The 25,205-nt window shown below is 47.1% G+C and overlaps 1 protein-coding gene across 1 annotated transcript in view; it reads right to left on the bottom strand.

Moving 5' to 3' along the window:
• Nucleotides 1-25,205, bottom strand: part of VWA5B1 (von Willebrand factor A domain containing 5B1) — a 1,692,038-nt gene that overhangs the window by 43,958 nt on the left and 1,622,875 nt on the right. Inside the window, exon 20 of the mRNA XM_069610372.1 lies at nt 24,430-24,499. Coding sequence (XP_069466473.1) covers nt 24,430-24,499 — 70 coding nt within the window. The remainder of the gene's footprint in view (nt 1-24,429; nt 24,500-25,205) is intronic.

Below are 25,205 nucleotides of genomic sequence, written 5' to 3'. Positions count from 1 at the left end.
CAAATCCACTACCATTGGCCTCAATGAGGCCCAACCAGGACCATTTAGCATCTGAAATTCCCTTTCCAGATTCTACACACTTGAGACCTTCCTCTGCTCTGTTCTCTGCCATATCTGTTGTACTTACAAGCAACAGAGACTATTTTCCACCATGTTTCTAGACGTTGTTACACGTCCTTACGTGCCTGCACATATGTGCATACTCATGGTGTCATTCACCATTAGTATCCTCTCATGAGGTGTTACTTGAAGCACAACACTGCACTTTACATGATGTATTCTTGTGTCACATGTATGACCCGCTGTTATAACTTTGTACTGAGTATGACGTACCTCTCTGCTCCTGTACATATGCGCATACTCATGGTGCCATTCACCATTAGTGTCCTCTCATGAGGCGTTCCTTGAAGCACAACACTGCACTTTACATGATGTATTCTTGTGTCACATGTATGACCTACTGTTATTACTTTGTACTGTGTATGATGTACCTCTCTGCTCCAACCATCTTATGCACATCTTTGTGCATGCATATAAAAGACCCCTCTTTTTGAACTGATTTGCTATTTACAGACATGTTTATATTCTCTGATATTTTCAGACCCCATGCCTCCATATGTATCTTTTTATGACTCGAAGTCCCCACTCCAGCTCCATCCCTGGAGCCACGGGTTCTTTTCCCTCCCCCCGCGATACAAGACATGCATACCCTGTTACCAGCATTGGTCTCCCACTTAGCTCGGCCACTGCTTTGTCACATTAGCACTTCGTACCTCCCAAGGTGTGTCCACTTTCCGTACACACCAGCCGTAATTTCCATTTTTCAGCCGCCTGGCTAATGACATGCCGTGGCCCATTCCTTCTCCCCCCTCCACACCCGTTCCCACCCGAACCCATCCCTGTGCTCAGAGCACATACCTGGTGCTCTCCACCCCCCCGTGCCTCCCGCACGGACCAGCTAATTCAGGGGATGCTCTCCCCCGACACCACGGGCAAGACCCTCGCACCTTCCCGCATTCCTGCTGCAAGAGGGTTTCAAGCCGGAGACACTACCCGCGGGACACTGCGCAACCATGGTAACGTGCTGTTGAGACATTAATCTTGCGCGCATGCGCAGCACCTCCCTGCACGTTCGTACATATACAAAGCTCTCTCGTTCAGAGCTAGCACAGGCGCCATTTCGAGACGCCAGTCCCAGTCCCGATCACCTTGACTTACTGCAGGTTCGTCCACCTAGACCTATATACGGCTAGGCTGCCAGTCGCCTCATCCTCCCGTTGAGAGCGCTGCCCCTCTTTGGCCCGACCGGCCCCTACACGGATCCTCATCCTAACCACATTTGTTCTTTACATTCACCCCACAGGGCGCTCCCGATGCTCCCTCGCCTCCGAGCCCTCCAGCCCTGACGAGTTTCTCCTGGACTGCTCGTGACACGGGCCCCAGCTCCAACCCAGTGGGACACCACCCATCTGCTTCAGGTACCATTTGCTTCCCCTTTTCCACACCATAATGCATTTTTTTGCATTTTCCTGTTTGTTCACTCTGCGCTCACACAGGCATCCAATGACCTATGCATTACACTCCCCCACCCCCTCTCACCCTTTCCCTCCCTTCTTTTTACTCATGTTTTTCAGGTCCTAACATTGCGGACCAACTACCGACCCCGTTACCCACCCCGTGGGTCCGGCATTGCTCACCGCCTGCCCGCATCCCAGTCAACTACTATACTTATGCCCACTCAGGCCACTTCCGCCCCTCTCACTGCCCCATGATGAAACCTCCTGCGTTCATCCGCTCCAACTGGACGCACGACCAGTGGTGAGTGGAATTTGTCTCTGGAACTGTTTTTAGGACTTGTTTTTAGCATTTAATGCTCCACACTGACCCTTATTAGCAACATGTAGCTGTTTTAACTGTACTCTCAGATATATTTTCTCTACCTTTTCTGTTTTCCTAACACAGAGTCTTCTGACTTTCTTTGGCCCCAGAAGAAGGCTACCATCCATTTCTGCCGAAACGTCAACAGCACACAAAACACCTCCCCAAATACCATTGGGTTGTCATCCTGTGCTGTATTTTCATTTCCTAACATCATATCCAGACGTAGACCAAATATGAGGTCAAACTTCAGCCGGGCATAGGAGACCAATTCCTAACGTCTTGGCCATTTGCATTTGCATTCTGTGTTTTCAATATTCATTGGCATGGAACATTTTCTCTTACAAACAAAATTGCGAGTCAAAATGTACAAATGAATGTTTGAATTACCATGCCTTTGGTCTTTGCACTTTTGTCATAGTGAATGTTTAAGTATGTTTGTTTATTCCACAATGGACATTATAAATTGTCAGATACAAAAATTTACTAAAATGTTTTGCACAAAGAAAATAAGCATCAGCTAACTAATTAAAATTGTAATTTTTGTGCAAAAGAAATTGAAATTTTGTACATGAATTCTGTATGAGAGATATCTGTTTGACAGTAGCAAGTATGCTGTTCCTTTCAACGGTTGCCCAAATTACATTTGCACCCGTGAGGGTCTAAAATGAGTGCACACTGAATCTTCCCTGCGCACCCCCAAGATCCATAGAGGGTAGGACAACCCCCCTTGTTACAACCAGGGTGCTCCAACAGCGTCACCCATCACTCCTCATCAAAAAGCTGTAATGCAGGCTAGCCAGAGCTCTAGGACGGTCGGGGGTACTGCTCCTGGCCTTGGGCACCTGTCTCCAATGTGGGTCGACTGTCCCCAAGTCCAGTGGCAGGCATGGAGCGACCCAACAGGATCCCCGTCCCTCCCCAGAGGGAAAAGCTGTAACACGGCATGGCCAGAGCGCTAGGATGGCCGGGGGTGCTTCCCCCAGTCTTGGGTGCCTGTCTCCCATCTGGGTCGACTGTTTCCAAGTTCAGCGCTGGTCCCAGGGATCCCGGCAGGGTCACCATCCCTCCCTGGAGGGAAATCATATAGCGCATCCAGGATAGTGCTCTAAAGTGGTTGGGGGTGCTGCCCGCGGCCTTGGACACCTGGTTCCCATGTTGGTTGACCATCCCCAAGTACACTGGCTGTTGCAGGGAGTCCCGGCAGGGTCCCCATCCCTCACTGGAGTGAAAATAAGCAATGCAGCTCAGCCACAGGTCCAGGACGGTCGTGGGTGATGTTCCCAGTCATGGGTGCCTGCCTCCCATGTGGGTTGACCATCCCTAAATCCAGCGCAGGTCCCAGGGAGCCATTGCAGGGTTATCATCCCTACACAGAGGAAAAAGCTGTAATACAGCACAGCAAGAGCTACAGGACAGCCAGGGGTGCTGCCCTGCCTTATGTGCTAGTCTACAATGTGGGTCGGCCGTCGGCAAGTCCAGCTGCGGTCCCAGTTAGCCTCTGCATGATCCCCATTGCTCCCGGGAGCGAAAAGCTGTAACTCAGCGCAGCCAGTTCTCCACGATGGTCGGGGGTGATGTTCCTAGCCATGGGCGCTGGTCTCCCATGTGGGTCGATCATTCCATAGTCTAGCGATGGTCCCAGGGAGCCCTGGCAGGGTCACCATCCCTCCCCGGAGGGAAAATCTGTAGAGCAGCATGGCAAGAGCTTGAGGATGGCTGGTGGTGCTGCCCGTGGTCTTGAGCACATGTCTCTAATGTAGGTTGACCATCCACAAGTTCAGCAGCAGTACCAGAGAGTCCCAGCAGGGTCCACATCCCTTCTCGGAGTAAAACCTGTAATGCAGCCACTCCAGAGCTCCAGGACAGCCAGGGGTTATGTCCCCATCCTTGGGCACCTGTCTCCCATGTGTGTCGACCACCCCCAAGTCCAGCAGTGGTCATCGGACAACCGGGCTGGGTCACCGTCTCTCCCCAGAGGGAAAAGCTGTAACACGGCATGGGCAGAGCTCCAGGACAGTCGATGGTACTGCCCCAGCCTTGGGCATCTGCCTTGCACTTTGGTAGACTGCCCCCAGCCCAGCAGCGGTCATCAGATGACCTGGCAGGGTCCCCGTCCCTCCCCGAGTGAAAAGCTGGAATGCTGAATGGCCAGAGCTCCAGGACAGTCAATGGTACTGCCCCCAAACTTGGGCCCCTGGCTCCTATGTGGGTCGTGCATTCCCAGGCCCAGCTGTGGTCCCACGGAGCACCGGCAGGTTGCCCATCCCTCCCCAGAAGGAAAAGCTATAACGTGGCATGGCCAGATCTCCAGGACATTTGCGGATGTTGCCGGGTGGCTTGAACGCCTGTCTCCCATGTGGGTCGACCGTTCACAGTGGTGGTCCCAGGGAGGCCCGGCAGGGTCCTCATCCCTCCCTGGAGGGAAAAGCTGTAACACAGCCCAGCAAGAGCTCAAGAGTGGCTGTGGCTGTTGCACCTGGCCTTTGATGTCTGCCTCACACATGAGATGACCACCCTACAGCACAGCAGTGGTCCCAGGAAGTCCCTGCAGGGTCCCCATCCCTCACCGGAGGGAAAAGTTCTAATGTGGCCTGTCCAGAGGTCCAGGATGGCTGGGGGTACTGCGACGGGCAATGGGCGAAACAGTCCCCCAACTCTAAAATCTTTTCCCTGATGACTTAGTGCTCCTTACTGATTCCCAGGGTTGGAAAAATAGCACCAGACCTTCCCTTTTGCACCCTAGAGAAACAGAAAGGATCTGCCCCTCTGATGCCCCCGAGTGTGCCTCTGGCAAAATTGTCTTATGTTGTTTTGCCTTCCTTGGGGGCAAATGGGTTCAAAACCGCACTTATTTGCCCCAAAAGAAGGCAAAACAGCATTATGTTTGTTGGCATTTTTTGGGGATGGGGTGGACTGGCCTGGGGGAAACCCTAAAGGGACTGTGCTCCCCCCACAGGCACGGGTCAACCCCCTGATACCTCCAATTGTACTCCTATGGAGTGTAATGTTGTTTTGCCTTCCTGGGGGGCATAGCAAAGAAAGTAAAACAACATTATGCCATCTTGGTGGCCTTTCCTGGAGGTGGGGAGCTGATTGGCCTGCCCCCCACCCCAAGATCATATCCCTAGTGGCCTAGTGGTCCTTGCTGCTTCCCTGGGGTGGCATAATGGGTCAATTATCCCTCAATTATGCCCCCAGTGAAACAGTACGAATCTGCCCCTCCATGGGGGGGTTTTCTGGGGGCTGGGGGCTGGCCCCCTAATGGCCCCAAGTGTGCCTTTTTGGCAAATGTTTTTTTTGTCCTTCCTTTGGGGCAAATGGGTGAAAACAGCACCCATATGCCCCAAAAGAAGGCAAAACATTGTACCATTTTGTTTTTATTTTTGGTGGTGGGGTGGCTGTTTGGCTGAAGCATCCCTTAAGTCAATGTTCTGGTGGTCTAGTGGTCATTGCTGGTCATGGATCGAATGATTCTCGACTAACAATCTTCTTGAGTGAGGGCTTGTTGGAAATCAGAGAGTCGTCTCTTTCCAACAAGCCCTCACTCAATGAAATCGGGCAGAATAAGCCCTTGCAGCACGCAAAAGCGTGTCTGCGAAATTCACATTCACACGTCCATGACGATGGTGCATGAGGTGTGAGCCAACGTCATCATGGCTGGACCCCGACCTTCAGGCACGGAAGGGAAGGTCTTCCCCTTCACAGCCCCCCCACAGGGAGTAGTGCAGAGGACGAGATAGCTCGTCCTCCACATTTGGGGGGGTTAAAGGGCCTGTCATTATGAAATATTAAAAAGAAACAAAAGGATTTCTAACCATGTTTGAGGTACGGATATGTAAGTGGGACAATAGTGGTTATTACCACTGTTATTTCATTTAAAAGTAAATGCACGACAGGATCGGCAATGGCCCTGTCATACACTGCACCCCTTTGCGTCTATTCCAAGTAAGCGCAGGGGAATGTGACTCTTCTGTCCATTTGAAAGAGCCTTCACATTGTAGATTCTGGATGCATCTTGAAATGCCTAGAAATGCTCCCTGATTTGTGCAAATGTGAAAAAAGGGCAAAATATGGTATCTGAATGTGAGTATCTGTGATTCGCACATCTCGATTCCCATTGAGAAAAGACTGCTCGTTTTGTTGGTGCATCGCTTCACTTGTTCCAAAAAAAATCAACGTATCCACAAAGCACATTTCATGGGGCTGCGTGGCAGCACAAGGATGCACTGGCTAGGCCCTTGCCTACTTTAGTGTCAGAAGTGTGCATCCAATACCAATGTGATACAGGCCCCCAGTCTGAGCGGATTTCACAATGACATTGTGAAATGGTAAAGCGTAAAAAAAACATTTCTATCCCTGCTTGAAAGATAGAAATGAAAGTGGGACTGCAGCGGGTCATTGATGGTGAAAATGTGAAATGGGGTTGAGAAAGGGGGTCTGAATTGGTGCATCTAGGATGTGCCCATTCAGACACCCTTTGAGAGTATGGCACATGTATTTCAGCACAACCTATGCCAAAAACAGTTTTGAGAATCTGTCACATCCTTTCCCAAAATCCATGAGGATTTTGCACTTTTTTAATCAAAATCGAGCCGTAGTGACCTATGGCTCGAACTGATTAAAGGCAAAACTTGCATTTATCGATTCAGCTCGCTCGACATGGGCGACATCTCCATTGAGCCAAAATGAGAGTCGAGCCTAAAAGCTTGCCTATCCCTAATTTGCATACAAATTCAGGAGTGTTGGGGTTTTGGTACAGGGGTTTGGCTCAGAAACTATAAAAATAGGAGGAATAAAAGCTGCAGAAGAGGAGAAAAGTGAACAAGGAGAACGATGAAAGGTTTGCTGGTATGTTCTTCAAGGAAAGATGAAGAAACAGCGTAGCAGAAATGGCGGATGAGATAAGAATTAATAGAAACGGTAGTATTAACAGCAAAGGAGAGGAAAACTCCAAAGACCGGAATGTGAACATTGATCACCAGCTCTCAATTGGAGATTAAGGAGTTAAAAAGACAAAGAGTTCGCGTGAGAGGTCGTCCTCAAAGCTCAAGGAGATCAAGACAGTGCTGCACAATATTGACAGCAGGTTAAAACATCTGGACTATGGGATGGAAAAGGCGGAGAATCATGTGACTCCGAAAGGCATCTCCTGTGCAAAAGCAAGGAGCAACTGGAGGGGATATTACTCTGAGATTCAAGACAAATGAATTGGAGAATCAGTCAAAGGGTTTTTAGGATTACGGGAGGAGAGAAAGGGTCAGACCCAGATAGAGTGAATTCAAGTCTGTAAAGCAGTGTTCTTCAAATTGTGGGGCGCTCCCCCGTGGGGGGCGTGGCACCATGCCTGGCGGAGGGGGGGGGGGGGCGGGGGGGGCTATTCCCTCAGCTTAAAGAACAATTAAACAACCGATCAGGGTTTTTCGGCGGTGTTGTGGCAAACGCTGCCTCTCAATCAGTGCTCCTTTCAAGTTCTTGAAAAGAACTTTCGTAAAGGCAGAAATCAAAGGCAGCGCTTGCTGCAACAACGCCGATAAACACTGATCGGCTCTTAATCAGCTGTGCCGCAGCCAGTGCTGCCCTTCAGTCATTTGCTTCATGAAAAGAGCACCTGATTGAAAGGCGGAATGCAAAGGCAGCTCTTGCTGCAACAGAGTCGATAAACACAGATCGTTGAGGTGCCTTTGGATTCTGCTTCCAAGCAGGTTCTCCTTGCAAGAAGTAAACACAACGTGGAGTCCAGACTGTCTTTACTTTATTTCTACAGGAGACAGAGAGGGGCACACAGAATGGGCGGGATAAGGGAGAGAGAATGGTACGGCAGGGGTGAATGAGAGCAGCTGAACAACATGAATGGAACGGGAGGAGAGGCTTAAATGAAACAGGAAAGGAAGAAGAGACAGAATGCGAGGGACAGAACATGAAGCAGAGGAAGACATAATAACTCTCAAGGACCACATCGACTCCCTGGCCCCTGCCCTGGCTGATTTCTGCAATCACTCCTTCGCCACTGGAGTCTTCCTTCCCCCCTGAAGCACTCCTGTGTGCACCCTCTTCTTAAAAAACCCTCTGCTGACCCCTCCTGCCCGGCTAACTATCGCCCAATCTCCATCACTCCCTTCCAGGGAAAGCTCCTGGAGAAACTGGCCATCTTCCATCTTAATCTCAACACCAAATCTGTTGGTAGTCTTCATGACCATCAGTCTGGCTTCAGGGGTGCCAGAAGCACGGAAACTGCTCTCCTGAACATCCGTGAAGACCTGCTCTCCAACCTTGACTCCAACACCCTGTGTGTCCTCATCTTGCTTGATCTCTCTTCCGCCTTTTACATGGTCAACCATGCCATCCTGCTCAACCGTCTACGTGATAACCTGGGGATCACTGGTCAGGCTCTGGCGTGGCTGACTTCTTTCCTCTCCAACCGACCCTGCCAGGTCCAACCTCGCTCCTTCCTCTCCAATATCTTTTTTCTCTACCTGTGGTGTCCCCCAGGCATCTAACCTCTCTCCCTGGCTGTTCAATCAATACCTGGCACTCCTTGCCCACAGCATCACCGCTCTCTGCCCCAATCTTCAGTGCTATGCGGATGATACCCAGCTCATTTTCAGGCTTCCCTCTGCCTCCTCCTCTCCTTCCCTCATCTCTGACTGTCTGTCTGCTATCCAGGAGTGGTGTGCCGCCAATGACCTCTGCCTTAATGCCAGTAAGACTGAGATTCTACTCATCGGCACACACACTCCCTCCTTCCCTGCAGCTCTCTGGCTGGCCTCTCTTGTCCCTCTTCCTGCTCTCACCTGCAAGGCTAAAAACCTTGGGGTCATCTTTGACTCTACGCTCTCCTTCTCTCCTCATATCTCTGACGTCTAAGAAGTCAAACTACCAGCTGCACCTCTTCAGAGGTATTCTTCCTTTCCTCTCCTTCCCCCAGAAGCTCACCGTCTCCAGAGCCCTGGTTCTCTCTAAGCTGGACTACTGTAACAGCCTCTATCTAAATCTCCGGGCCTCTACTCTCTGCCCTCTGCAATTTATCCAAAAAAGGACTGCGAGACTTGTCCTCAGCTGCAAGCCCATGGATCGTATTTCTCCAGGGCTGAAATCTCTGCACTGGCTCCCAGTGGCTGCAAGGATTACGTTCAAAACCCTCTGCATTGTCCACAAGGCCTTCTGGGGCCTTGGGCCACAATACCTTCAACTCTCTCTTCCCAAATATCTTCCTTCTCGAGCTCTTCGCTCATCCGCCTCCAACTCCTTCAGGGTCAGTCGCTTCTCCAAGCAACGAGTTGGTGGTCGATCTCTCTCTTCGGCAGGGGCCTCCCTCTGGAACAGCCTTCCCGCATCCCTGAAACTTGAGGAGAACCATCTCCGGTTCCGGAAGCACCTCAAAACCTTCCTCTTTGCTTCTGCTTTCTCTCCCTCTCTCCCCTGCTGAAAATCCTGGTTGAAACTGCACTGGTTACTTGGCCTCCCTTCCTGATCTCGGGCCCAGGCCCCACCAATGGCACACCTGCACTGCCTCCCTGGCAACCCCCCCATCTGGGGACTGTTCTCTGTATCCCTACAGTCCCCCTACTAGCACTTATGTCTACTCTTACCTTGCACTTGCCACCATCTGGCCTTTATTTATCTTATTTATTCTACTGTCCCATGTACTGCACTTTCCCCTCTCCCTTCCCCCTTGCACTTTTCCCTCCCCCCTTGCACTTGCGTGAATTGAATGACACCTGGCCTAGTAGGATCGCTGTCTGTCTTCCCACTGTTCCCCACTGCCTTGACTCGTCGCGCCTTGAAACACTTGTTTATAGGCGCATTATAAAGGCCATATCATATCATATCATAATGGGAGGCAGAGGGTTAGACAGCATTGGAATGGCAATGAGACAACAATGAGAGGGGGAGACAGATTGGGACGGAAAGGAGTGAGGCAGAATAGGAGGGGTAAGAAGTGAGGCAGAATAGGGGAGCGATGGAGGGAGATTGAATACAAAGGGGATAGTGAGTCAGAATGCTAGAATGAGAAATGAAAGACTACCAATTGAGAGGGAAAGAATGTAAGAGGAGGAAATAGAGAGAATGGAGCGTGAACTTAAAGGTGTGATGGAGGACCGAAAAATTGAAGGATAATAGAATATGGTAAAGTGAAACTAACACAGATCAGTAAGGGAAGATACAAAACAGCACACGAGACAGAATGGGAGAGAAGCTAGAACACAGAAGGGGAAAAGAGAAATAATTGATAGGGAGCAGAGAGGGCAGAAACTGCAAGAGGCATAGAAAGAGAAGAGCTTTAGAGAGACAACAGACCAAATGGGTGCAGGGCTACAGAAATAAGAAACAGAACTGGAGGAAGAGGAAAGATAGAATGAGAGGGATGAAGGAGAGGGGCAATGGGGAGTCGGAAGTGAGTATGGATAATAAATAAGAGACTGCATTTCAGGAGATGCTGAGGAAATATATATTGCAAGTGGTACAGTGAGAGAACAGGATTGGAGAGACTGTGCAAGGAAGAAGTTTGATACAGAAGGGATTAACAGACAAGGGGGCAGTGGCAAGGAATTGAAAAAGTGATAAGGATGTGAGGGAGTCGGGGCTGAATTATACTGAGTTATACTGGCATTGATTTGTATCCTGCTGGGTGATATTCAAAATACTGAGTCATGTCCAAGGTAAGGGCTGTGCATGTGGTGAACAGCTGCATAAGAGTTTTCTAGAGTCTTCTAAATTACAGAATCTGCAGGCTTTGTCACCGCCAGTTCATTTAACTTTAGCTCTCATTGATAGCACTTCCATTGTTCTGAAGAGATTAAATCTGATTCTCATGAATATCGATCTTACATTCGATCAGGACATTTCTTAGAAACTGTTGGATCTCACCTTGTTTTCTTACTTCAGATGCAAGATTTTGGTGCATCTTGTGTTTGTAAACCTCTTCAGTGGTGACAATCCATTCCTTTTCTCTTAGTTTTTTCTACTTTTTCCCAGGGTTCGTCAATAGCTCATCAGCTGAGCTCTCTATTTCAGTGAGTAGATGTCTGCACATATCGCCACATTTGGAGAGAGCTTTGTTGTCACCTTTAATAAGTTCATGGTTGATCCAATCGATCATAGGAGGCTTACTCTCACTCATACATTTCCCAAATAAATTCAGTGTTTTCCATTGGACTGCCATTTCCATACAAGCTAACCCCAGTTCTTTTCTAATAATCTGTATCAGGATCGATTTAGGGACACAAAGGGTCTTCTTCCAAAAAAGGCCCTTGATGAGTGCCAAAGATTTTTTTGGCAAGGCGAGTAAAACATCAGCACCATAGGGGAGTCCTGGGATCACCTTGACTTTGCAATATCTGCAATATTTCCTTTTTAGAATTGGGGATTGATTCGCAAGTGTGAAGGCTCTCCTTTTTAGTGACTCGATAGAATGAGTCTCGACTGCACTATCCGAGATTTGAATCCCTAGGTATTTGAAGGATTTTATCCTTACAATTTCTGTGTGGTTAAGGTACCATTTCAATTTATTTTTCCTTGCTTCTTGGCTTTTTTTTTAAAGTGAGGATATTTCTCTTGTCTATATTGATTTCCAAATTGTTTTCCATTGCATATTCTGCACGTCTATTGAATTGTCTTTGCAGTCCAACTTCAGTGTAATCGAATAAAACCAGATCATTTGCATATAGCAAGTGTGTGCCTGGCCCTCACCTCACCTCCCATTGGTTGCCTTAACTGTTATTAGCCAACCAGAGCAACTGGGAGGCGGGATCCGGCCCTGAATACCTAAAGCCCACAATTAAGGCCCCTGTCTGTTCCCTGTCCGCTACCAGGATACTGCATGGGGATATTCTTGCACCCCTGCATTTGAACTTTCATGATGCTGCTACCTCACTCTTCAATGAAATCTGGACTACTATGACATTCAGACCTCCTTAACTATGGGTTATTTCCCTCCTTCTGGACACACTCCTACCCTCTTTTGGCTCTCACCTTCCTCCTCTGCTTGTCTACCATGTTTACACTCTTGATTTCATTGCGTTGTGCACCCACTGCTAGCAACTGATCAGTTGCTATTCCAAATCCAGCTGTGTTTTGCATTTAACTTGTGTTTCTGCATTCAGCTTAACTTCAAATCTAGCTCTGTTTTGCATTTAGCTTGTGTTTCTGCCATTAGCTTGATTTTAAATCTAGCTGTGTTTTGCATTTAGCTTGTGTTTCCGCATTTAGCTTGATTTCAAATCTAGCAGTGTTTTGCATTTTGCTGTGTTTCTGCATTTAGCTTAATTTCAAATCTAGCTGTGTTTTGCAAACATGCTGTGCCACTTACTTGTATTACATGCTTTTGTTTCCGTGATCTACTGGCCCAGTGACTGGAACATTCTACGTGTTCTACTCTTACCCAGTGTCCCCCACCTTCTCTCTATCTCTCCCATGGCACATTCTGTTTCTCCCATCTTCTCCAACTGTTTCTCCATTGACTGTCCTTCCCTTCTCACTAAATCTGGTAGGAAGAAGTTCAAGAAGGATATCTTGACCTCCAACCCTGGTCTCCCTATTGCTGACACCTATTCCAGAGCTTCCTGCAGACAGACCCTCAGCAACATCCTCTTTGTCTTTCCTTCGCCAGATCTATGGACTCTTCATATGATCTCTGTGCTCTGTCCTCTCTCCTCCTCTCCTATTAATGGTGGCACCCCCTGGGAAGCCTTCATGGCCCCCTCCCTTCGATTCCTCTAGGGCCATCATTATTGTCTATCAAAATAGCACTGTCATGGTCCAAGGCCCTCACCCAATCTCCTACTCTTTGATAGGAGCTTCCCTCGCCTCATCAATTTCCTTTCATCTCCTGCTGTCCCCTCTCTCCCTTCTCCTGCTCCCCTGTCTCCCCACCATCAGGTTACCTTTTCCTCTCTTTCCTCCCCTTTTGCCACCTCCGGCTCTTTCACCTCTGAGGGGCGTACCTCTGATTTGTACCCCTCCCCAGAAGGCCTTTAAGGCATTCAACCTTCTTCATCTTGCCACTCTCAACTCTCGCTCTGCTATCAAACAATGTCCTCGGTCTCACTGAGACTTGGTTCACGGCCAGCTCTGTCACGAGCTTTGATACTCTCCTCCCTGATAGCTACAAGATCCTCTCCACACCCAGATCCACCCGGTCCGGAGTGGGTGTAGGCCTGATCTTCCCTGAGTGGATTCCTGCCTCTATCATTCCCACACAGACCTATTCCTCTTTCAATTGCCTTTGTCTGCAGGCTTTTAACTCTCTCCTGGCCACTCTCTTACTGTGGCTACTATCTATCAGCTTCCTGGTCAGATCACCTCTTTCCTCTCAGAGTTGGCAGAGCTCTCCTCTTCCCTCCTGGCCTCAACCACTCAACACCTCCTTCTGGGTGACCTTAACATTCATCTCGATTCTCCCTGTTCCTCTTCTGTACTCTTTCGTGACCTCGTCGATTCCCTCTCCCTTTCTTGCCTCCATTCTAAGCAAACTAATTCTGCAGGGCACACGCTTGATGCATTGACCCCCTCTTATCCTCCCATCTCACACTCTCAACCCCCCAAGCCAAGTCTACCCCACAATTGCCACCTACCTTCTTGGATATCCGGCCCATGAAGTGTGTGTCAGTTGAGGCTTTCTCTGCCACCTTCACCCCCCAATCCTCCTCCTGCTGACTCACATCCTGACACAGCCCTTTCCAAGCTCTATTCTTCTATCTCTGATACTCTTGATGCTCTTGGCCCTGTCATGAGGATCCGTTTGAAGCCCAAAGCCAAGTGCATTTCTTGGTACGACTCTGACTTAGCTACCCTAAAATGCAAGTGCAGGGAGGCTGAGTTAAAATGGAGGGCTTCTTGTTCATCCTCTGACAAACTGGCCTGCCACCTGCTACAAAGGGAATACTGACTCTCTGTCCATATTAAGAAGAGAACCCACATGCAAGCCCATGTCTCTGTGACATCTAACAACTCAGCCGAACTCTTCAAAATCTGCAAGGAGCTGGCCAACCCTAGTGCAGTCTCTACCTCTCCTGTCGCCTCCCAGGCCCTTTTGCATGACCCTTGCCTCTCACATCATCTCTAAAACCCAGGACATCATGTCCACCCTCTTGTCCCCTCCCCCTTTCTCTTCTCCTTCCCCTTCTCCTTCTTCCCCTTCTCCTTCTGCAAACTCTGGCCCTCCCCCAGCCACCCCCCATCCTCTTTCTCTTACTTTTCATCTTTTCTCCCCTGACAAGGTTTCCAGACAAGTCTGATCTATGAAAGTCTCATCAAAACAGGTTCATCCCTGTTCCTCCAGAACTATCAAGTACCACATTGACACCCTTGCACCTGCCCTGGATGATTTCTGCAACCTCTCCTTTGCCTCTGGAGTCTTCACGTCTCCCCTGAAGCACTCTCTTGTGACCCTCTTCTGAAGAAACCCACACCAACCCTTCTTGCCCATCAAAATATCACCCGATCTCCATCACACCTTTTCTTGGCAAACTCTTGGAAAAGCTGGCCATCTCGCAGCTTCACCTCCATTCCGATTTTGATGGTTGTCTCCATGATCATCAATCTGGCTTTGGATATGCCAGAAGCATTGAAACTGCTCTCTTGAACATCCGTGAAGACCTACTCTCCAACCTTGACTCTAACATCCCTTCTGTCCTCATCCTTCTCCACCTCTCTTCTGTCTTTGACACGGTCAGCCATGCCATCCTGCTCAACCGTCTTCATAACCACCTAGGTATCACTGATCAGGCTCTGGCCTGGCTTACGTCTTTCCTGTCAGATGGACCCTCCCAGGTCTAACCTGGGTCCTGCCTTTCCTCCATCTCCCTCTCTACCTGTGGTGTTCCCCAGGGGTGAAACCTCTCTCCCTGGCTTTTCAACCAATGCCTGGCAACTCTCGGCCATTGCATTGCCTGATTCTGCTCCAATTTTCAGTGCTATGCGGATGACTCTCAACTTATTTTTAGGCTTCCCTCAGCCGCCTCTTACCTATCTGTCATTCAGGAGTGGTGTACCGCCAACGATCTCTGCCTTAATGCCAGTAAGACAGAGATCCTCCTCATCAGCACACCTTCACCCTCCTTTTCTTTCACTGTTTTGCCAGTCTCCCTTGGCCCACCCCCGACCCCACTTGCGAGGCTAAGAACCTCTGGGTCATCTTCAACTCCACGCTTTCCCTTTGGCCCACATCTCTGATGTCTCTAAAAAGTCAAACTACCTACTGCACCTTCTCAGATGTATTCTGCCTTTCCTCTCCTTCCCGCAGAAGCTCACTGTATTTCCAGCCCCGGTTCTCTCTAGGATGATTACTGCAACAGCCTCTTTCTAAATCTACCTGTTTCTACTCTCTACCCTTTGCAACTCATCCAGAATAGGACAGCGAGACTTGTCCTGGGCCTCAAGCCCTGGGATCGTATCTCTTCAGCCCTGAAATCTCTTCATTGTCTCCCTGTGGTCACAAGGATTAAATTCAAGACCCTTTGCATCGTCCACAGGGCTTTCTGGGGCCTGGGTCCAAAATACCTTCAACTCTCCCTCCACAAATACCTTAGGTTTCGAGCGCTTCGCTCCTCTACCTCCAACTCCCTCAGGGTCAGTCGTTTCTCAAAGAAACGTGCTGGGGGTAGATCTCTGTCTTCGGCTGGGGTCTCCCTCTGGAATAGCCTCCATGCCACTCTGAAACCTGAGGAGAACCATCTCCAGTTCTGGAAGTACCTCACAACCTTCCTCTTTTCTTCTGCCTTCTCTCCTCCTCTCCCCTATTTTTTTTTAAATAAGTTTTTTTAATAGATTTTGAAGACAACCAAAAGGAAAAAGGAAAAAAAAGAAAAACGAAAATTATATTAACCTGTCTACAATAATGTGTCCTAATCATGGCCATATTCATAACAGGCGTGCACATAATCATATCAATAATTTGCATAAATTCCATGTGTCACCACACACCCGTTCCTCCATAGTACGCAAGGGGTCTTCAGGTCCCTTCCCCCTCCCATTTTCCCCATATCTTATTGGCCTTTGTGGGGCAGTCTCTTGCTGTGTATATTGTACGCTCTGTAACTGCACATACGTCCATATGGGCTGCCCATTGAGCCAGGGCCGGGCATTCTGGGATGCCCCATTTTTGAGCAATGTTACGTTTTATCAACCCTGCTGCCGTGGATAAGAACAGTCCTTCCCATTTGTTAGCAGAGTTCTCGTCGGGGATGCCAAGTAGCAGTGTTTTCGGGTCCAATGATATAGTACGGGCAAGAACCTTAGTTAACTTATTGCAGCATCTGCTCCAGAAGGTTTTGATTCAGGGGCATTCCCAAAGGATATGTATGAAGGTGCCTTCCCCTTCTCGGTATCTTAAGCAATTTGGATTTGGGGTGCATTTCCAACCATACAGTACAGTTCTGGGATAGTAAACTCGGTGAAGTATTTTGAGTGAATCAGGCGTAGTCTAAAGGAGATTGCGATCTCACGTGGGTGCATTAGCACCAGTATTCAGTCTTCCGGTTCTATGATACCTAAATCTACTTCCCATTTAGCTTTAAGTTTGGCCAGTTCCGGGGTGGCAAAGGCTGTCATGGCGTTGTATTGGATGGAGGTGAGCCTGGTGGGGATGCATGCAGGGCTCCTCTCCCCTGTTGATCTGTTCTGATTAGGCATTGTGCACAAGGTTACCCTCTGATTTTGGGCCCAGGTACTTGCCCACCATGCAATGCCCCCGCACTGCATCCTGGAGACCCTTGCACTTTGGGGTCTGTATCTGTAACCCGACATCCCCCACATTTTCCCAGCACTTATCAGACACCCCTGGTCTGTACTTTTTAACCTAGCACTTGCCATTTGCTAGCTGCACTACCATTAGTTGCTTGTTATTGTTTTTCATTCTTATGCTCCGCACTTTCCACATCCCCCTGCCCCCTGCACTTTCTCCCTCCCCTCTCCCCCGCACTTGCAAATGTTCCCAAGGTCAGTGGGCCTAGTAAGATCGTTGTTTTTGTTCTCCCTTCTTCCCCTCCTTTACCTCGTCGCGCTTTGAAACACATGTGTATGAGCGCGATACAAATAAAATATCAATATCAATATCAATGTTCATCTTACCAATTTTGGGGGAGGGGGGACTTTTGATTTGTTCCATATATTTTCCCAAATTTGCAATGTACAGGTTGTATAGAGCCGGTGCCCGGGAACAGCCTTGCTTGACACGCAGTCCGGTGGGTATTTATGACTGAGTAGCCCGTTGGCATTGAGGTGAATTCTGATCATCGTGTTTGTGTGCAGCCCACGCAGTTGTACCAGCATGTCAGCCGGGCAGTAATTATCAGCCAGCTTTTTCCAAAGATGATTTCGATTTAGACCTCCTCTGTGGAAAAAGTATACGAATGGCAAGTTTAGTTTACTGTTGTTTGTCGTGATTTTTGTATTTAGCAGTGTAATGAGAGCTGGGGGGAGGTCCTAAGTGTCTTTACAAAACCTGCCTGAAACTTATCATTTATCCTGTTCTTCTGTGACCATTACATCAATGTTTTTAGTAGCAGTGTGGCATATATTTTCCCCAATATGTCCAACAGGGCTATCAGTGTAGTTACTGGGGTCAGTCCAGCTCTCATTTTTGAAAATTGATATTATATGGGACGTTCTCCAGGATGGCGTGATTGATTTTGAGGCCAACACATTTCTCAAAACCAGATCCACAATTTTTGCCCATTGTTCTGGATTTTCTTTTAATGTTGCATTAGATAGCCCATCGTGCCCCGGCCCACGGGATGGACTTGGTTTATTGATCATGTTAATTAGGTAGGCATGGCCATACGGCAGACCACAGTGGTTTGCTGTTTGTAGTTGAAGATCTTGCAGCATCAGGGGTTCTTTGATCAGAGATCCGAAGAAAGTTATCCAATTTGCTTCGGTAACTCCATTGAGTTGGTCATATTCTTGCCTATGGTTTGCCGGTCTAATCAGGGACCAGATCTCAGTTGTAGATTTCTTGGCCAGAGCCCTTAACATATTTTCAGCATCATGTTATAAGGTCCTTCTATGAATGATTAGCCAAGTTTTTTATTTCGCCTTTAAGTACTTACTTTCTCTCTCAGCTGTTCCAGTCGCAAGTTTCTTAAGGGCCCGCAGAGCATGGTGCATCTCTTTACGTTTTTGTATAATCTCTTTATCAAAGGTATACTGATGGATTTGCCCATTTCGGGAATGAGAGGTACATCCTTTTACAAGATAAAGAGTCATAATAGTGGTGTTGTTGACTAAGATTGTTTGTTTGTACTGTTTTCAGCCTTGCTGAGAATGTTATGACAGTTTGTTTGACTACCCTTGTGTTCATCTTCAGCCTCCCTCCATTGTTAGTTGCTTTGACTTGGGTAAGCCTGTGCTGTGTTGGCCAAGTATTATCTTCGAGACAAGTTAATGTTAGCCAATTTTGGTCACTTCACTTGTGGTGGTGATTACCTCAAAAGAGCTTATGTCTTTAATTAGGTCTCTCAAGATAAAGACATAGACTATGACGCATGGTTATGATCTTCTTTTCCATGTTGGATGGGAAATTTGATTTTCTTCACATTGGCCAATTGTAACATGGAGGTCATGGTTTTTCATCAGGTCCAGCCACAGCTCTTCTTTTTTAGTGTGGTTGTTGCTAAAATTACAACCCACTTGGTTCCAGTTTACTTTTGTGTATTTAAAGGTCAAATTAAAATCACCAAACAGAATGAGTGAGGAGTTGTCTAGAGTATATGCCTCATTGATTGCCTCTGCCATCCCATCCAGCATCTCTTTATAATCCATTCCTGTGGTACTCAATAGATGTTGATTAGTGTTAGATGACTCTGGGTAGACTTTCTTTGATTGGAGCCTATCTTCTTATTTCAGAGGGTCGTTTGTTGAATAAACGGTCCTCTTATTCTATGTTTAATTACTTCATAGTTGGCCACAGTGTTAATCAGTGTTAAGAGGCCCACCCTGGCTCAACCCACATCCACCCTGATTGCTAACTTACTTAGTGTAGTGAATCCTTCCAGGCTGGGCTCAGACCTTAGCCAGGTTTCTTGTGGAAACAAGAAGTCAAAGTTATCCCAGTTTGTCTCTCCCTCCTCCAACAAATGAGAAAAGCCTTGTGTGTTCCATGACAGAAGTGAAAGATGGTTTTGTCGGGTCGCAGGGGGAAGTCTCTTCTACAAGGATTTTCTTGACACCAGGGCTGCTGGTAGCAATGCCCATCTATCTTCTTCTGCCTCATCCTTTGTGGGCTGCCTTTTGTATATAACATTCCTGTTCTGTTCTTTTCCTGACTCACACATGGTAGTCAGTGATAAATTACGTCTGTTGTTTTGACTATTGGTCATCTCTCACTGCATGTTTTGTTTTTACTTCCGCTAAACATTTAACTTTCTTCTCTAGTTGATGTGTGCTATCAACCCTGTCACATTGAGATGGATTCCTTTGTACTCCTATACTCTTGCAGCTATTCGTGGTTTTCAGTGAGGCATCTGAAGGGGGTTCTTCCGCAGCTCTCATGCTGAGATCTGTCAAGTTGAAACCCAGCATAAGAAAGCTTGCCACTGATGTCAGTAGCAGATTTATGACCACAACAGACCTCAGATGGAGATGTACTAAGTCTATTCTGTCTTCTCTTCTGAGCTCTATTATGGCAAAGTATTCTGTATTGATTTGTCTTAATTGGGGATACAGTGACATAATCGAACCACTTTGTATCTGTTTAAGATAAAGTTGTCCCCTTCATCAACCACACTTTCTAGCCTGAGGCATCTTTTATAGTCCTTTTTAAAATTTGGATGACCAATCATTGGTTTAATTTCCATGGGTTAATTGCCTATTTTGGGTGCCATATGCCTTTTTTTACTTGCTTTGCGAGCCTCGTGGTCTCTACTTCTGTGTCTTATCTGCTTAACAGGAGTAAAAAGGGAGTTCATTCTTGTTATTTTCTGGCCCCTTCATCGCTGTTTATGATAGAGCTCTGACTCTTATATGTGGGGTTAGGTTGGATGAGGATCTGAGGTCCTGTTTCCTTAAGCCAGGCAAGTCTATCCTAGAGTTTTGCCCTCCTTCTTGCTCTCCAAGTTTTATGATTGTGCGTTCTCCTCTCCCAGCCAACGTGAAGAAAGGGGAAATTCAATCAGCATTATTATTTGACTCGGACAGTGTTTTTTTTTTATTCTTTGAGTGGGGACTGTGGGTCGCGTCCAGTTGCTGGTATATCTTTTTTTATTATTTTCCTCAATCCAGCAGTGGGTTAGAGTCACCTTGAGCCGCGGATTCTTCAGCTTCTATTCACAGGACAATCTGCCTCTTTTGGGGAGAATTCTCTTCAATTTAAGAGCTCTACCCTTTCCGTACTTTTTCCTTTGCTAGTACGTTTTTTAAAGAAGTTTCTTGAGTCATTTCCTCTAGGTTGTTGGGCATGCCTTTGTTGTAGAGCTGGCAGAGCGTTCTCCATTATTTTCTTTCTTTTAATTCCAAACAGTGGATTTGTTTTCCCAAACTGCTTTCTCAATTTTATCAGGGTTAGTTTCCTGATCTGGGGATATGAGGATTGACTCTTGTACATGGGTCTCAACTAGACGAGTTTCTGGGTGGGTCTCAAGTCTCTCGCCTCGGTCTCCACCTGTCTGTTAGTGTTCTCCTCAGAAATAGTAGCCCGATTGATAGAGTCCCCAGATGTGCGAATGGTCTCTGGTGATTCAACATCTTGAGGGTTTCTCTGAGGTATTTGTTGTTTCGTCTTGGGTTCCTCCCAATTTTGTTGTTCTTTTCCTTGGGAAATTGTGGATTCAACTTCCCCCTCCTATTGTAGCTTGGCAGTTATATATCCCTCAACATATATCATTTTTGAATGTACTATAGTGTGGTTTGCCAGAGTGTCATGAATAGCTTCATATAGTTTCTTGAACAGTATCATTGCAATAGTAATCATTGACATTTGGGTCAGAGAGTCTTGTTCAGAGTCCCTTAGATGTTTAGGGTCGAGTGTTCCCATTGATTATAGTTTTTCCTTGTTGTTTTACTTTGTTTTAGGTGGAAGAGAGTATTGGGGAATATTCGAAATATCAGATTGTGCCCAAAGGGCATTTCTTTGGAGAATTAATGGTGAGATGATGGCATCCTTTCCGTTGCTTCTGAGTTTGGACTCAACTCTTTGTATTTAATGAAGTGGAGTTTGTATTTGCCTATCATTGATTGATCCATGTTTCCACACCTGTTTCTTCCTATGGTCTCGGTTACTAGTTCTGATTCTGCTTGTTTGGCTTCCAGGGCTTCTATCATTGCTTTCAGCTTCTCCATATCCTTCTGTATGCCTACTAGAACATAGGTAGATTACTCAGCCTTTTGCATCTTCGAGGCCACTGATACAGTGCTTTGAATCTTCTTAGTGCGTTCCATGGTTTCATTTCCTGCAGGGTCCAAGTTGGTATTACTGGAGTCGTACCCTTGATCCCCAGTTTGTATTGTGTATGAGTTCTGTCTGGGTCTTTTTAACACACTGCCTCTTCTTTCTGTTGGCTCCTCACAATCATGGTGAGTGGTAACCTCTGAGGGTGTTTGGACTGGGGCAAAGCATTGGCTTTCCTCACCCTCCAAGCCTTCTAACAGCTCGATGTCCGATGGCTCTCTCTGCAATGTTCCAACAAGCTTTCTGTGCTAGATTTTGCATTAAAAGATATGTTCTTTTTAGGTTTCCTTTTGGAATGGTTTCTTCTTTCTTAGGTCAGTGTCAAGCCCTTTGAGTAAATGAGGGTTGTTATGACTGCTTGCACGTTTAGCTAAACCCGCTCATTTCCATTTTAACATTGGTGAAGTGATATGGGTATTGTTAGACTCCAGTAACATGATATCTGCAGTATTGGCTTTATAGTTGCTGAGACCTAGAGATTTAAAAGAGGCCACTTTCATTGGCCGGCAGGTCTCCCTGTCTCCTTCTAACCAGCTTCTGTCCGCTTCAACCTGTTGAGGTTCATTTAGCATGGCATGGTTTATTTCTGTAATTGATTCTTTGGCATTGACAGTAGAGGCTGAGGTTCCCGTGTATTTGGTCGACACTGCGGCTCCATTTTCACTGTCACAGCCTAAGCTACTCAAGCCACTCTTTGGCAAAGTGTTGCCGATTCTGGCTCAGGCTTTTGCTTTAATTCCCGGCTATCTGCCTTCCAGGATACCACAATAATGGCCACGCTTCTTGATTTTCCGTTTCGCTTGTTACGGCAACTTCCTCCATTAACAATGTTGCCCCTGCCCCACTCTCCTCTTCGACTTGCACATTCTTATCCATCACTGTTGTTCCTGCTCCCCAAGTCACGTCGGGCAAGGAACAGGGTAAGGGTGAGTGGGGGCACTTGGGGGGGAATTGATTGTCGGCAGAGAATGGTCATCGAGGCTAAGGAATGGTTAGTCAGGCAGTTCAACCCCAGATTCTTTAGCTGGCATACACATTTTTGTGCAGTAGGTTGCTTACTGCATCATTAACTTCTTCTATTATCGATCTTGAGCTGGCACTCCGTAGGCACCGTGGGCCGATGGCTCGATCTCTGGTCCTGTGGACTCGGGCTTGCTTGGAACTTCCCAGTTTCTTGGTCACTGCTGTTAATTGGACGATCCAGCCACTCGGGACAGTAGGTTGATTGGCGAGTGACTGGACTCATCTCAAGACGCTCCCGGCAGATATACTTTTCTTAGCGTGATAGTAACAGTTAGCCACAGCCAGCAAGTAGACACACTTTCCCCAGCAGGAATATGCCGACACTCCATCCAGCAGCCTACTTATGAGTGACTGGACTTGTCCCAGGACTCTGCGCAGTGCTCCAGCAGAGGCCGGCAGACATAATTTTCTTAAAATTATAGGGCCTTATTACGTGTGTGTCAGTCCGGAAACAACAGTGCCAGTAAGTACGGGTTTGCCTGCCGGAGCTGCTGTGCCTGACAGGGCTGACCCTGCTTGACAAATTGGCCAGGGTAACGGTGCCGGTGCTTCCGTGTTCCCCCTTCCCATTGAGTCATCTGGGACTAAATGGGAATGGGGAACTACAATTTACTGGGGCCTGATTTTCCGGAACACAGGGGTTGTAATCCCCCAGTGTTACTGACAAGCCCAGCACCAGTATATCTCACAAGTCCGGCGGCAACCCGCCGGCAGCACAAGCAGGGTTACTGCCAGATCTGTAATGAGGCCCATAGTCACGGTTAGCCACAGCCAGAAAGTAGACACACTTTTCCCAGCAGGAATACCTCAACAAAATAAATGCCTGATGTTGAACTCATTGGAACACCTCCATTTAACTCCCTTTGAAAATTCAAGAGCTTGAGAGGGAATTTAGGGGCTGAATCATGGAATTATTTGCGCCGAAAATCGGGGATTTGTGTGCCATTCTGCCTGCAAATCCCTGTTTAACAAATGGGGATTTGCGGGCAGAATGGCGCACAAATCCCCGTTTTTCGGCGCAAATAATTCCATGAATCAGCCGGTCGGTCTCTTAGTATGCTTCGGGCTCAGAGCTACCCCTGTGACCATGAGTAGGTGATCTCTGGAAAGCTCTGATATCTCATATCAACCACCTCATTAACTCAGGGGGGCGGGGTGGACTTCAAAACATTTTCCTCAAGGGGGGCTTGGGATAGAAAAGTTTGAAGACCACTGCTCTAAAGGAAGCACTAAAAAAAGCTGAAGAAATGAGAGTTTGAGTTTGAGAAAAAGATTCACCAAGCTCACAAGTCCCGCTCAGGTGATACCCAAATGATAGAGCAGACCTCCCATTTCTGGTATATGTTGGAGAGTTTGTGCACAAAGACAAACTGATGGGGCAAAGAGCTATGGTAACCAAGCAGGAAAATACACATTAATAGCACAACCAACTATTACTGGGGAATCAGCAGAACACTGTTGTCATCTCCATCATAACTTTGAGAAATGTCAGATGATGTGAGCAGAGATTTAAGTGAGTGCAAGCAAGACTATCTTTTTTTCCGCAATAATGTACAGGTAGAGATATTACGTGATAAACTGAAATTAAAGGAGGGAGAACGTAGTGGTAATAAGGGTGGTGCAGGGGGGAAGACACACAAAGTGAAAGTACTCGAGAAAATAGGAAGGAAAAAATGAAGGAGAAAAGAAAAGGGGATTACAATAGACAAGAGACAATATTCAGTCAAACAAAAGAGTGAAAGCAAAATAACTTCATTAATATAAAAACAAAAAAGACTGAATTAATAAATATATGAAGTGCTGCAGAAACAAGGGAATAGTAAATAAGAAAGTTAAGGCAAAAGTGAGTAACTGGGACAAGCTGCTCCAACAATTTGATCACTCATTCATCCCATCAAGCATCCGTTTTTAACAGACACAACCTATTGATGACCTTTGGACCATCTGAACCCTTTAATCAGCTCCTGGATTGAGTAATACTTGTGTAATGCTGTCCAAGATGTTTCTTGTGGTGGCCATTGGTAAGTGTCTTATACCAGTTGATGATGTTTATGGCTGGTCTGTGCCTACAAGCTTGCTTCATTCATCCCTTCCGATTCAGGACATCCTTCACAAAAAGAGGAAATGGAATCGCCTCTTACCTGGCAGCAAACAGACTCTCGATGGACCTCTGTGAATGGGAAGAAGAGACTGATGGGCTGCGCAGAGGAACTGGAAAACACACAAAGAAGAAAGGATAAAGCATGAAGCTGTGCTCAGTGCCTGGTGGAAGAAACACAGATATATGCACATGACAGTTCCGTGATGAGACTCACAATCGGACTGGTTTCTTGATCTATGTACTAGTGTGAAAGCCTACGTACATGGGCCAAAGAGCGCAAAGAAAGAAATGTTCAGAGTGTTAAAGTATTATGTGGAATATTTGAATGTACTTGATTGTAATTCATGTTAATAGAAACAAAATATTTGTTTATTTTCTATTAACATAATAGGACCACGAAATATCCTAAGGCAACAGCTATCTCTAGCAGTGACAACAGGCGATGGGATCCAGAAGATACAGTAGATTTTCACTGACACAGTAAGAGCACTATATATCCTAAGGCAACAGCTCCCTGTAGCGGTGACAAATAGGATCTTGGTGGTTGGTCTTGGTGCTGTATTGTACTCTTGCAGGAGAGGGTTGTGTTTGGTGATTTTTTTCATGCAGTTGGATGAAGGTCTTGTTAATGAACTTTCCAATAAAGGGTTGATGCGTCATAAGGCAGCACTTCGATAGGTCTTCTGGGTCTAGCATGTTTTACTGTTGAGTGTGGTGGATCTAGCCAGGTTTCAATGCATCCAGGAAGTTACCTTGTGTAATGTGGAGGAATAGGGAAGACTCAAAGGATGTTCTTCCGGATGATGTTTTGGCTGG

The sequence above is a fragment of the Ambystoma mexicanum genome, chromosome 8 (genome assembly GCF_040938575.1).
Source record: "Ambystoma mexicanum isolate Mex_15411 chromosome 8, UKY_AmexF1_1, whole genome shotgun sequence".
Lineage (NCBI taxonomy): Eukaryota > Metazoa > Chordata > Amphibia > Caudata > Ambystomatidae > Ambystoma > Ambystoma mexicanum.
This window is presented reverse-complemented; position numbering and strand designations above follow the sequence as displayed.